Here is a 13,527-nt window from a genome sequence, read left to right on the forward strand (position 1 = left end):
CATGGAGTAGGTTTAAAAAGTTGCACAACATTGTGAGTGTACTGTGGTGCAGTTCTAATGATGTATATATATCAGCCAGGGTTCCTGCAGTTTTTTCTCTAGCTTCTCAGTGTTCTTTGACATAACTGATCAGGTCTTGGGGATTTATTTCTCTTTGTATGTTTAAAAACATCCACTACCTCCTCTGCTGTCAGGCAGACTATCCCTAAGGTCACTGCATTAATTATCTCAAGATCTGAAGTCTTTGCATCTTTCTCCACAGTAAAAACAGAGGAAATTGCCCATTCCTGTGAGTCTCAAAGCTGGGACCTCTGTTTGTAATAGATTTAAATGATTTGGATGTAGAAGGTCAAATCTGTAAGTCTGCAGAGGACTCAAAAATATTAGTGGAATTTTGGATAATCGGGAAAATGTCAAAGGATACAGCATTATATAGATCTGTTGCAGATGTGGGTAGAAAACTGGCGGATGGAGTTTAATCCAGACAGGGATAAGGTCATGCACTTTGAGAGGTCAACTGCCAGAGAAAAATAAGCAGTGAATGGTGGGATCCTTAGGAATCTTGGATTGCAAGTCTCTAGCTCGCTGAAAGTGGCAACAGAAGTAGATTGGTTGGTGAAGAGGGCATATGCTTGCCTTCATCAGTCGGGCCATCAAGTATAAAAAATTATCAATATAGTTGTAGGTGTCTGGAAGTTTGGTTAGGCTATGGTTGGTGTATTGTGTCCAATACTGGTTAGCATGAATGTATCGGGTTTGGAGAGGGTACAAAAAAGTTTTACCAGAGCATTGATAAAGTTGGTACACTTGGGTTTACTTCTTCAGAGAGGTGGAAGCTAAGGGCAGAAATGATAGTAATTTTAAGATTAGGAGATGCATCAATATCTGTAGAATATAGAGCAGTACAGGCCGTTTGGCGCATGATGCTGTGCTGACCTTTTAATCTACTCCAAGATAAACCTGAGTCTTCCCTCCCACATAGCCTTCCACCTTTCTTTCATCCTTCTGACTATCTTTAACTATTTTTCAAACATCGTTAATATATCTTTTAAATGTCCGTAATATATATGTCTATACCACCACTCTGGCAATGTGTTCCGTGCACTTACCACTCTCTGTGTTTTTAAAAAGAAAAACTCATATTAACCATTGTTACTCTGGGGAAAATGTGCTGGCTGTCCACTCTATCTATGCCTCTTATCATATACACCTCTATCAAGTCACTTGACAACCTCCTTCACTCCAAAGAGAAAGTGCCCTAGCTCGCTCAATCTTTCCTCTTAAGGCATGCTGTCTAATCCAGGCAGCTTCCTGGTAACTCTCCTCTGCGAACTCTCTAAAGCTTCCACATCCTTCCTATGATGAGGCTGAAAACAACACTCCCAAGTGTGGTCTAACCAGGGTTTTATAGAGCTGCAACCTTACCTTGTGGCTCTTAACTCAATCCCCCGATCAATGAAGGCAAAAGCACCATACGCTTTCTTAACCAACCTTTCAACTTGTGCAGCAACTTTGAGGGAGCCATGGACATGTACCCCAAGATCACTCTGTTCCTCCGTAAAGCTGTGAATCCTAACGTTAATCTTGTAACCTAATACAAACAGCTATGGTATGTCAGCATGCTGTTTGTTCTCTATAGCTCAGCGTTTAATACCATCATTCCCACAGTCCTGATCGATAAGCTTGGGCGAGTGCTGTACTCACTCTATACCCATGATGGTGTGGCTAGGTATAGCTTAAATGTCATCTATAAATTTGCTGATGATACAGCCATTGTTGGCAGAATCTCAGATGGAGATGAGAGGGCGTACAGGAGTGAGCTATACCAGCTAGTTGAGTGATGTCGCAGTAACTACCTTGCACTCAGTGTCAGGAAGATGAAAGACCTGATTGTGGGCTTCAGAAAGGCTAAGATGAGGTAACACGAACCAATCCTCATAGAGGGATTGGAAGGGGAGAGAGTGAGCCATTTCAAGTTCCTGGGTGTCAAGATCTCTGAGGATCTAACCTGGTCCCAACATATTGATGCAGCTATAAAGAAGGCAAGGCAGCAGCAATATTTTATTAGGAGTATGAGGAGATTTGGTTTGTCACGTAAAACACTCAAAAACTTCTACTGATGTACCATGGAGAACATTCTAACGGGCAACATCACTGTCTGGTATGGGGAGTACTGCACAGAATCTACAGAAAATTGTAAAATTAGTCAGCTTCAGCATGCCTCCATAGTGTCAAAGACATCTTCAAGGAGCAGTGCCTCAGAAAGGAGGTACAGAAGCCTGAAGGCACACACTCAGATATTCAGGAATAGCTTCTTCCCCTCTATCATACGATTTCTAAACGGACATTGAACCCATGAACACTACCTCACATTTTTTTAATATATTATTTCAGTTTTGTGCTATTTTAATTGTTTAATATGCATATCTATTTATGATAATTGACTTACTGATGTGTTTTTTCCTTCTATATTATCATGTATTGCATTGTATAGCTGCTGCTGTTAACAAATTTTACGACACATGCTCGTGATAATAAAGCTGATACTGATACTTGCCTTCAATTTCAACCTTCCGATGTGTGCCACATCACACTTCTCCAGACTGAACTCCATCTGCCACTTCTTAACCCAACTGTGCATCCTATCAATGTCCCTTTGTAACCTAAAACAACCTTATACACTATCCACAACACCACCAACCTTCATGTCATTTACAACCCACCCTTCCACTTCTTCATCTAAATCATTTATAAAAATCACAAAGAGAAGGGGTCCCAGAACAGATTCCTATGGAATACCACTAGTATGCACCTCCAGATACAATGGGATCCATTTGCAATCACCTTCTGTGTCTGTCAGAAAACCAGTTCTGAATCCATGCGGCCAAGTTGCCCTGGATCCCATGTTACCCAACTTTCTGAATGAGCCTACCACGAGAAACCTTATCAAACACCTTATTTATCCTAATCATAAAATGCTAGAGGAACTCAGCAGGTCAGGCAGCATCTATGGAAATGAATAAACAGTTAACTTTCAGGCTGAGTCCCTACTTCAGGTCCTGAAGTTCCTCCAGTATTTTGTGTGTGTTCCTCTGGATTTTCAGCATCTGCAGAATCTCGTGTGTTTGTTATTTATTCGAATGTTTTTTCAAATGTTCCTTCAACTATTCCTCTTTCTTAACTGTGACATGTTGCAGCAAATTAGCCAGTTTTACGTTGATTTTGTATTTATCAAGTTCTTTCTCACTGGTGAATACTGAAGCAAAGTATTCATTAAAGGCCTCCCTACATCTTCCGACTCCAGGCACATGCTTCCTCTTTTATCCCTGAAGCATCCTACCTTCATAGTCATCCTCTTATTCTTCACATTCATGTAGAATGTCTTGAAGTTTTCATTAATCCTACTCACCAAGGTCTTCTCGTGTCCCCTTCTAGCTCTCCTTAGTCCCTTCGTAAGCTCCTTCCTCACTACCTTGTAACTCTTAGGTGTCTTGTTTTATTTTTGCTCCCTAAACTTTAAGTGCACTTCCTTTTGACTAAATGTGCCATATCCCTGGTCAACCATGGGTCCTTCACCCTACCATCATTTCCCTGCTTAAACGGGAGAAAGCCATCCAGAATCCCATGCAAATGCTCCCTTAGAAACCTCCCAATTTCTGTTTTGCATTTCTCAGTGTACATCTGTTCCCAATTTACACTCACAAGTTTCTGCCTAATGGCATCATCATTCAGCCTTATACCTAGTTAAGTACTTCCCCATATTGTCTATTTCTGCTAAAGATCAGGGAGTTGTCACTGTCTCCAAAATGCTCACCCACTGAGAGATATGTCACTTCACGGGTTCATTGCCCAGTACTAGATCCAGTACTCTGGATCTCTCCTGTAGTCAACTTAAGAAAACGATACAGGTTGAAGACTCCTAATCCGAAATTCCAAAGTCCAAAAACCTCCGAAATCTGAGATTTTTTTGAGCGTTGACATCACAGATGGAAAATTCTGTGAACTTTGCACTAGCTGTATATGTAATGTAAATGGATTTCATGTTTAGATTTGGGTTCCATCCCCATAAATGGAAATATTCTAAAATATGAAAAAATCCTGAATATGAAACACTTGCAACCCCAAGCATTTTGGATAAGGGCTGCTGAACCTGCAGTTGTCTTAGAATTTTCTCGTCAAATTGAAAAGCCATTCTCTGAAATCTTTGCAGAAATATTGGTGATGTGAAATGCATTTTGTTCTATTCTATTACAGCAAGCTCTTGACTAAATACAAGTCATCAAGAGTGAAAAGTAACGTGCCACACTTTGGCATGGCAGGGGGCAGAAGAGGGCCAAGTAGGACATCCTATTGCAGGACACCACTCAATGAATCTGGATCATTAGGAGGTTCTGGTTATTCTACCAGCTCACCTATTACGGGAGTACGTTCAAGAACCAGGTAAAGGAACTTCTTGTGCAGATGAAAATCACTCCTGTGTCTTTCTGTCTAACATAGTTGACATGTCAAACTTTTTATATTTGGATGTTAAAATTTTGGAAGTACCATGCATGTGCTTGACTTGTAGAGTATTAGTCATACAACATGAAAACAGGCTGATCAAGTTGTCTAACTGAGCTAAATTTGTCTTTATTGGTCCCTATTCCTCTGAACCTTGCCTATCTATGTAATGAGTGAATGATTTTATTATTGTCACATGTACCAAGGTGCAGTGAAAAACTGTTTTGCCTGCTGTCCATACAGGTCATTTCATTACAACAGTGCGTTGAGATAGTACAAGGAAAAACAATAACAGAAAGCAGAATAAATTGTTCTAGTTACAGAGAAAATGCAGTGCAAGTAAACAGTGCCATAACAAGATAGATTGTGAGGTCAAGAGCCCAATTCATTGTACTGGGGGCTGTTCAGTAGCTTGTAACAATGCAATGTAATCTATCATTGAGTCTTCTGATAAGCGGGGTTGGTACTTTCAGAGGAGGCTTGGGGGAAAATATGCAGCTTTCAGTGGTCCTCGACTAATTCTTTGACTTGGAGAGAACATTGTTGGAAAAATATTATAAGATACTTCAAGACCCCATATCAGGAAAAATATAAAGATACAAACGTGACGTGTTGGAGAAGGTGCGGCTCCAAGGAGGCAAAACATTTTCATATTTTCTGGGATTGCCCTAAATTAAGTATATATTGGGAAGGTATTCATAGAACATTAGTTAAGGTACTTAGGTCCCAGATACCTCTGAACTTTGAGATGCTCTATTTGGGGCATGTATTGTTTCTTGAACAGAAGGAAGATATAAAGTTGCTGCAGGCCCTGTTAGCGGCAAGTAAGAAATCAATCACTAGAAAGTGGCTAAATCCAATACCACCTACATCAGAAGATTGGCACGAAATTATCTTGGAAATATTTAAAATGGAAAAGTTGACTTACTCCCTGAGAACTCAAAAAGAAAAATTTTATCAAATCTGGAATAAATGGATTGAATATACAACCCCAATGCGAGCAGACTTTAGATGACTCTCCTAATGATTTATACTGCTCTTCTCAACAACACAGTAATATTGCTAACGTAAGCACCCCTAGTCTAAATGTTTACTGTTTTTGTTTACTTTTGGAAAATAGAGAATTAATACAAGTAAAGGAAAAGATTTGGGAAAGGGATAAAAAATGATAAAATTAAGTAAATAAGTACATAGGGATTGGATAATTATGTCTGGGGGCAGGAGCAAGCATGAACAAGTTAGGATATAAACACCTACAATGGTTGTTACATAGGCTTACATACAACATTTTGGACCAGAAAGAAATGGTCCAGAAGAGATATATGGAAACTATTATTACTATTTTTCTTAACAACTAATACCATTACTTAGCCTAATAGATTAGAATTACCACTGTACGTAATTATCTATTTAAGTGTCTAATTTCCTTGTATATCATCTCAATGTGTACTTAGGAATGTATAAATAATGATAGTTTTATACATATGAAAAAATGGAAAAGGTAAAAAAAAGTCTTCTGATAAGTGCTTTCAACTTTTGTATCTTCCAGCTGATGGGGAGAGGAGAAAGTTCAAAGGAAATTTATTATCAAAGTACATACGTAAATGTCACGTACAATCCTGAGATTTATTTTCTTGTGGGCATACTCAGTAAATCCAATAACCATAATAGAATCAATGAAAGACTGCACCCAACAGGGCAGACAGCTGGCGCACAAAAGACGACAAACTGCAAATACAAAAGAAAAAAATAATAATAAATAAACAATAAATATCTCGAATATGAAGTGAAGCGTCCTTGAAAGTGAGTTTATAAGTTGAGGGAACAATTCAGTGTTGGAGAAAGTAAAGTTGAGTGAAATTATCCCCTCTGGTTCAAGAGCCTGATGGTTGAGGGGCAGTAACTGTTCCTGACCCTGAGAGTGTGATTCCTGAGGTTCCTGTACCACCTTCCTGATGGCAGCCGTGAGGAAAGAGCATGACTGGGCAGTGGGAGTCCCCACTGATAGATGTTGTTTTCCTGCGAGAATGCTCCGTGTCTATGTTCTCGATGGTGGGGAAGACTTTACTTGTGATGAACTGGACTGTATCCACTACTTTTTATAGGGTTTTCCATTTAAGGGCATTGCATCCTCTCAACTTATGGTCTTAGACCATGACGTAGGGGAATATTTAGGCAATTTGGCCAGAGTAAGCTCCACCATTCCATTATAGATGATTTATTATCCTCCTCAACCCTATTCTACACTCTTCTCCATGTAACCTTTGACACCATTAGTAATGAAGAAATATCAACCTCTGCTTTAAATATACCCACTGACTTGACTTCCACAGCCATCTGTGGCAATAAATTCCACAGATCCACTACCCTCTGGCTAAAGAAATTCCTCCTCATCTTTGTTCAAAAGGGATAGATGTCCCTCTGTTCTGATGCTGTGCCCTCTGCCTAGTTTAATGACATCCTTCCTATAGCAGGACCATCTGCTAAACCTTGATCATCAAAACTTCTATGTCTTAGTGCATTTACAATTTAATTTCCAAAATTATCATTGAATATAGGAAATTGAACTCGACTAAAATTTCTTCATGGCTGTTTTCATTGGGGAATGTTTTCAATTGGTAGCACTCTTACCTTTGATTCTTTTACTTGACTGCCACTTCTTGCAATGTTTTCATCCCATTAATTCCGAAGTATTTAACCTATCAATATTTGCAACCCTTGTGTAGACAATACCAAAGATTTACTGCCCCTGCATCATTTTCCCTGAATGGACAGCCCCTTACTTTGAGACTTGTATCCCTGAATTTGCAATCTCAGCACCTGCAAAAATTTTAAGTATTTAAATAGAACAAAGAACAGCACAAGAACAGACCTTTGGGTTCCTATTAAAACTCACCCTTCTCACTTTAAACCTATGCCCTCCAGTTCTTGATTCCCCAACCTTGGAAGAAAGACTCTCAAACAAGAGAAAATCTGCAGATGCTGAAAATCCAAGTACCACACACAAAATGCTGGAGGAGCTCAGCAGGCCAGGCTGCATCTATGGAAAAGAGTACGGTTGACATTTCGACCCAAAACGTCGAGTGTATTCTTTTTCGTAGATGCTGCCTGGCCTGCTGAGTTCCTCCAGCATTTTGTGTGTGTTGCTGGGGAAAAAGACTGTGCATTTTCACCCTATCTATATCTCTCATGATTTTATAAGATCACCCCGCAGTCTACTACTGTTCTCAATCCAGTTCAACTTCTCTACATAACTCAGTGACTGGAGACTGGTAACATCCTTGCAAATCTTCCCTTCACTATTTCCAGCTTAATAGCATCTTTTCTATAGTAGTGTGACCAAAACTGAACACAATATCCAAATGCAGTCTTATCAATGTCTTGTATAACTGCAAAGTACCACCCAACTTCTACGGTGTACTCTTCCCTGACTGAAGGAGGCCCGTACCTATATTGTGTTTTAGTGATTTCCTGTGGTGAGATTTTATGTGCGGTCACAATTGTAAAAGTTGAACATTCCTTTCCCTCTACAGGTGCTGACTGAATTGCTGGGTTTTTCCAGCTATTGTTTTTTTTGCGCTTGGGAGAGGAGAGAAAATACATGAAATCTAATCATTGATTAAAAAGTATCATGCTTTGATCAGTAATTGTGTGATTCCTTTCATTTCTTGTAAACAGATAATGTCACTGATAAGAACAGCATTATCATGATGTTATCAACCGATTTTAATTTTTTTTATTTTAGGAGTGGGTCAGGAACTGGCTTGACAAGTCCTCCCCTTGCAACCCAGACTGTGATTCCTTTAAAACACAGCAAGATTCCTGAATTACCTCTTGAGAAAAGCGTTCTGTTTGAACTTCATCTTCTCTTCTGCCACCTCATAGCTTTGTTTGTTCATTATATCAACATCTATAAAACAGTATGGTGGTATCCTCCTGCTCATCCACCCTCATTTACGTCACTGGTGGGTATCAGTTTTTTTGTTCTGTGATGATTTATGTACGAGTTCTTTCTGTCAAATGTTTTGATGAATCCTAAAGGCATTGGTGCATTCAAGTTTAAGCTCTGAGTAAAGGGAATGTAATTCTGTTAATTGTATTTAACACTGACATTTATAGCATTGTATTGGTCAGATCTTTAATTGTACAGTTTTCCCTGTATCTAGAATACCACAGTGTTGCCATAATCTCGACTGCTGTTATTTTCTGTTGGCCGCAATGCTGAGCCTAGTGAAAAGGACATGAGGGAAAATGTTAGTAGCTTTTGAAGGAACTTGAATTGAGAACGAGGAGGCACAATGGATTTTTTGAAGGCAAATCTTTTTGTATTAATGGAATTAAGTTATTTGCTGTAGGATCAAGAGGTTACTGAAGGCAATGTAGTAAATTTTGAATGTACTATTAGAAGGTATTTGATAAAAATCCCACAAAAAGTGGTTAGTCATTGATGGTCTTAGAATTAAAGGCTGCTAGCCATATTGATTGGAAATTGGTTTAAAGGTAGAAAGTGGACAGTAATAGTAAACATTTTTTTCATACTGGAGGATGGTAGACAGTAATGTTTTCCAGCATTCAGTGCTGAATCTGTCTTCTTTTGAATTTAGAAGAATGAGTGGTGATCTCATTGGAAAATATAAGATCTTCAGAGGGCATGAAGGAGTAGATGTTGAGATGTTTACACAAGTGGAAAATTCTCAAATGAGACATAGTTAGAGATTCGGGGGAGGGGGTCATTTAAAACTGTGGTGCATTCTGGAGGGTTGTGGAGGGTTAGGCATTTAAAGTAGGTACTGAAAGATCAGAGAATCGAGTGATAAGGGAATTGACACGAGGAGTTGACTCTAGGGCAGATTAGGTGTGAGGGGTCAGGTGCTCTACTCGTCCTTCTGTTTTAATCTTTTATTGTTACTGGAGGAGAAGATGGTGGCGCGATGCAGCACACGCAACTGCTCCGAAATGATATCGGTATTTGTTAAGTAGGTACCGTGCACAATCCTGATTTGATGGAGACAGACGTGAGAAGCACGGAGGAACATATGAAGAAACTTCTGAAATGCCTGCTTAGCTGCCACTGCTACTGTGCGATTGCGAATCTCCGGAGGGGATTCTCAAATCCTCGGCTTTGCCTATTGCCTGTTGCCGGGGCCGGGGTGGAAGCGCTCGGCAGAGATGGTGCTCGGTGTCGGAGGGTTGATCGGAGATGCGAAGTTTTCGGACGAACTCAAGAGTCGACTGTGGTCGGGTGCTTCCAGGGTGCTGCATCGGCAAGTTTGCGGTCCTGGAGGTTCATGACAGGAAGAGTTTTTCTTCCTTCCACCGTCTGCATGAGGTGATGGGACTTTCGAGAGACTTGGAGACTTTTTTTTACCGTGCCCATGGTCTGTTCTTTATCAAATTATGGTATTGATTTGCACTGTTGTAACTATATGTTATAATTATGTGGTTTTTATCAGTTTTTTAGTCTTGGTTTGTCTCGTGTTTCTGTGATACCATACTGGAGGAACATTGTATCATTTCTTATTGCATGCATTACTAAATGAGAATAAAAGAGGACTGCGTGTCCTCATAATCTTAAAAAAAAATCTACTGACTTAATGGGTGTGCTTTGACTACAAATTTTGAAATCTTACTAAATCCAGTGGTCTTTGGCGTACATGGTCATCCCATGTTGGGTTTGGGTAATTAAGGGGTGAATTCAGTAATTTTATTCAGCATTATTAGTAAATTTGATTTAGATACGTTTCTCTTTCCCTCTGTTGTAACTGGGAAGTCCATTGCTACTGCTTATCATTCATTTGCAGTCAGTTGATGTTAGTTTTTGTGTTTCATGGTGAGACAACATTTTGGCATTTGATTTGTGAAGGGCTTGGGTAACGTGGTGACCATAGGAACAATTCAAAATTCAAAGTAAATTTAGTAAATTTATTATCAGAGTACATGAATGTCCCGTATACAACCCTGTGATTAATTTTCTTGTGGGCATACTCAGTTAATACATCATAGAATAAATAACCATAACAGAATCAATGAAAGACCACACCAATGTGTGTGTTCAATCAGTGTGCAAATACAAAAATAAATAAATTAACAATAAATATCGAGAATATGAGGTGAAGTGTCCTTAAAAGTGAGTCCATAGGTTGTGGGAACAATTCAGTGATGGGACAAGTGAATTAGAGTGAAGGTATCCCTCTGGTTCAAGAGCCTGATGGTTAAGGGGAAATAACTGTTCCTGAATCTGGTGGTGTGAGTCCTAAGGCTCCTGTACTTTCTTTCTGATGGCAGTGAAGAGAGCAAATCCTGGGTGGTGGAAGTTCCTGATGATGGATGCTGCTTTCCCTGCAACAGCATTTCGTGTAGTTGTGCTCAATGGTGGAGAGTGTTTTACCCATGATGGATTGGGCAATATCCACTACTTTTTGTAGGATGTTCCATGTTTCCATATCAGGCTGTGATGCAGCCAGTCAATATGCTCACCACCACACATCTATAGAAGTTTGTCAAAGTTTTAGATGTCGTGCTGAATCTTGGCAAACTCCTAAGGAAGTAATTGCGCTGCCATGTTTATTTGTAATTGCCCTACATGCTGGTCCCAGGACAGGTCATATGAACCAATAACAGCGAGGAATTTAAAGTTGCTGACTCTCTCCACCTTTGATTCTCCATTGCGGACTGGCTCATGGACCTCTGGTTTTCTTCTCCTAAAGTCATTAATCGGCTCCCTGGTCTTGTTGACATTGAGTAAGAGTTTGTTGTTATGGCACCACAGCCAGATTTTCTATCTCCCTCCTGTATGCTTATTCATCACCCCCTTTTGATTCGGCTTACGGCAGTGGTGTTGTCAACAAACTTGAATATGGCATTGGAGCTGTGCTCATAGTCATAAGTGTAAAGTGAGTAGAGCAGGACACTAAGCACGCAGCCTTGTGGTGCACTGTGCTGATTGAAATTGTGGAGATGTTGTTGCCAATCTGAACTGACAGGTCTGCAAGTGAAGAAATAGAGAGTACAATTGCACACGGAGATATTGACGCCAAGATCTTGAAGCTTATTAATTAGTTCTGAGGCGATGATGGCTTTGAATACTGCTCTGTAGTCAATAAAGAGTATGCTGATGTATGCACCTTTGCTGTCTAGATCTTCCAGGATTGAGTGAACAGCCAATGAGATGGCATCTGCTGTGGACCTGTTGTGCTGATACAGGCAAATTAGAGTGGACATAAGTCGTTTATCAGGCAGGAGTTGACATGTTTCATCATAAACCTCTCAAAGCTCTTTCTAGTGGATGTAAGTGCTACTGCATGATACTCTTTGAGGCAGGTTACCACATTCTTCTTGGGCACCGGTATAGTTGAAGCCTGCTTGAAGTAACTGGGTACCTCATACTGCTGAAGCTAGAGGTTAAAGATCTCAGTGAACACCCTAGCCAGTTGATCAGGGCAGGTCTCTAGTACTTGGCCAAGTATCCCATCTGGACCCGATGCTTCCTGTGGATTCCCCCTCCTGAACACTGCTCTCACGTCAGCCTCAGCGACTGAAATCACAGGATCATCGTGGGCTGTGGGAGTTCGTGATGGTTCCTCCATGCTTAGATGGTTAAAGCGAGCATAGAAGGCATTGAGCTCCTCTGGAAGTGAAGCCTTTTCGTCGCATATGTCGCCTGATTTAACTTTGTAAGAGGTGATAGTATTCAAGCTGTGCATAACTGTCGAGCGTCCTACGTTAATTCAAGTTTAGTCCAGAATTGCCACTTTGCCCATGAGATGTCATCCCAGAGTTCATACCTGGACCTCTTGTAACTTTCTTAGTCACCAGACTTGAATGCCTCTGATGTGGCCCTCAGTAGATTGCGGATTTCATGCTTCATCCAGGGCTCTTGATTGGGGAAGATGCTGAATGATTTTGTGGGGGCACTCTTGACCTCAACAGTTTTTAAAAAGTCTGTGACAGCCATGGTGTATTCATTCAGATCCACAGATGAGTCCTTGAACATGTCCCAGTCCTCTGACTTGAAGCAATTCTGTAGCCGCTCCTTTGCATCACGTGACTACCTCTTTGTTATCCTAATTTCTGCCTCTGCCTGTATACAGGTAGGAGAAGGACAGCCAAATGTTCCAATTTACTGAAATGTGGACTGGGCATAGAACAGTAGGCATTCCTTATCTTCGTATTACAGTGGTCTAATGTGTTGGGACCTCTGGGGCAACATGTTATGTATGGTTGGTAAGTGGGCAGGATTTTCATCAAACAAGCCTGGTTGTAGCCTCCTCTACTGTAAAGATGAAGCCACACTCAGGTTGGAGGAACAACACCTTATATTCCGTCTGGGTAGCCTCCAACCTGATGGCATGAACATCGACTTCTCTAACTTCTGCTAAGGCCCCACCTCCCCCTCGTACCCCATCTGTTACTCATTTTTATGCACACATTCTTTCTCTCACTCTCCTTTTTCTCCCTCTGTCCCTCCTAATATACCTCTTGCCCATCCTCTGGGTCACCCCCCCCCCTGTCTTTCTTCCCGGACCTCCTGTCCCATGATCCTCTCGTATCCCCTTTTGCCTATCACCTGTCCAGCTCTCGGCTCTATCCCTCCCCCTCCTGTCTTCTCCTATCATTTTGCATCTCCCCCTCCCCCTCCAGCTTTCAAATCCCTTACTCACTCTTCCTTCAGTTAGTCCTGACGAAGGGTCTCGGCCTGAAACGTCAACTGCGCCTCTTCCTATAGATGCTGCTTGGCCTGCTGCGTTCACCAGCAACTTTGATGTATGTTGTTGGAATGAACTGTTTCTTGTTTGGAGCGGCATTATGTAGTATCTCAAGCACTTGATTATAGTCTGCCACTGGTGGAATGTAAACTATGGTCAGGATTGTGGAGGAGAACTCTCATGGTAAATAGAATGGACAGCATTTGATCATCAGCTGTTCAATGTCGGGGGCACATGAGTTCGACAGAACTGCCACATCGGAGTGACGCTCAGGGTTTATCACGAAACACATACCTCCACATTTTGCTTTCTCCGAATCAGC

General features: G+C 40.9%; 1 protein-coding gene across 2 annotated transcripts in view; it reads left to right on the forward strand.

Annotated features, from left to right (window-relative positions):
- The window catches only part of tmem39b (transmembrane protein 39B), an 80,144-nt gene that overhangs the window by 10,144 nt on the left and 56,473 nt on the right, over positions 1-13,527 (forward strand). Inside the window, exons 2-3 of one of the 2 annotated variants that reach the window (XM_063035094.1) lie at positions 4,255-4,440; positions 8,246-8,465. In XM_063035094.1, the coding sequence (XP_062891164.1) occupies positions 4,313-4,440; positions 8,246-8,465 (348 nt within the window). In that variant the 5' untranslated portion in view covers positions 4,255-4,312. Of the gene's footprint in view, positions 1-4,254; positions 4,441-8,245; positions 8,466-13,527 lie in introns of those variants that run through there. The other variant, XM_063035096.1, reaches the window with a different exon arrangement.

The sequence above is a fragment of the Mobula hypostoma genome, chromosome 28, assembly GCF_963921235.1.
Source record: "Mobula hypostoma chromosome 28, sMobHyp1.1, whole genome shotgun sequence".
Lineage (NCBI taxonomy): Eukaryota > Metazoa > Chordata > Chondrichthyes > Myliobatiformes > Myliobatidae > Mobula > Mobula hypostoma.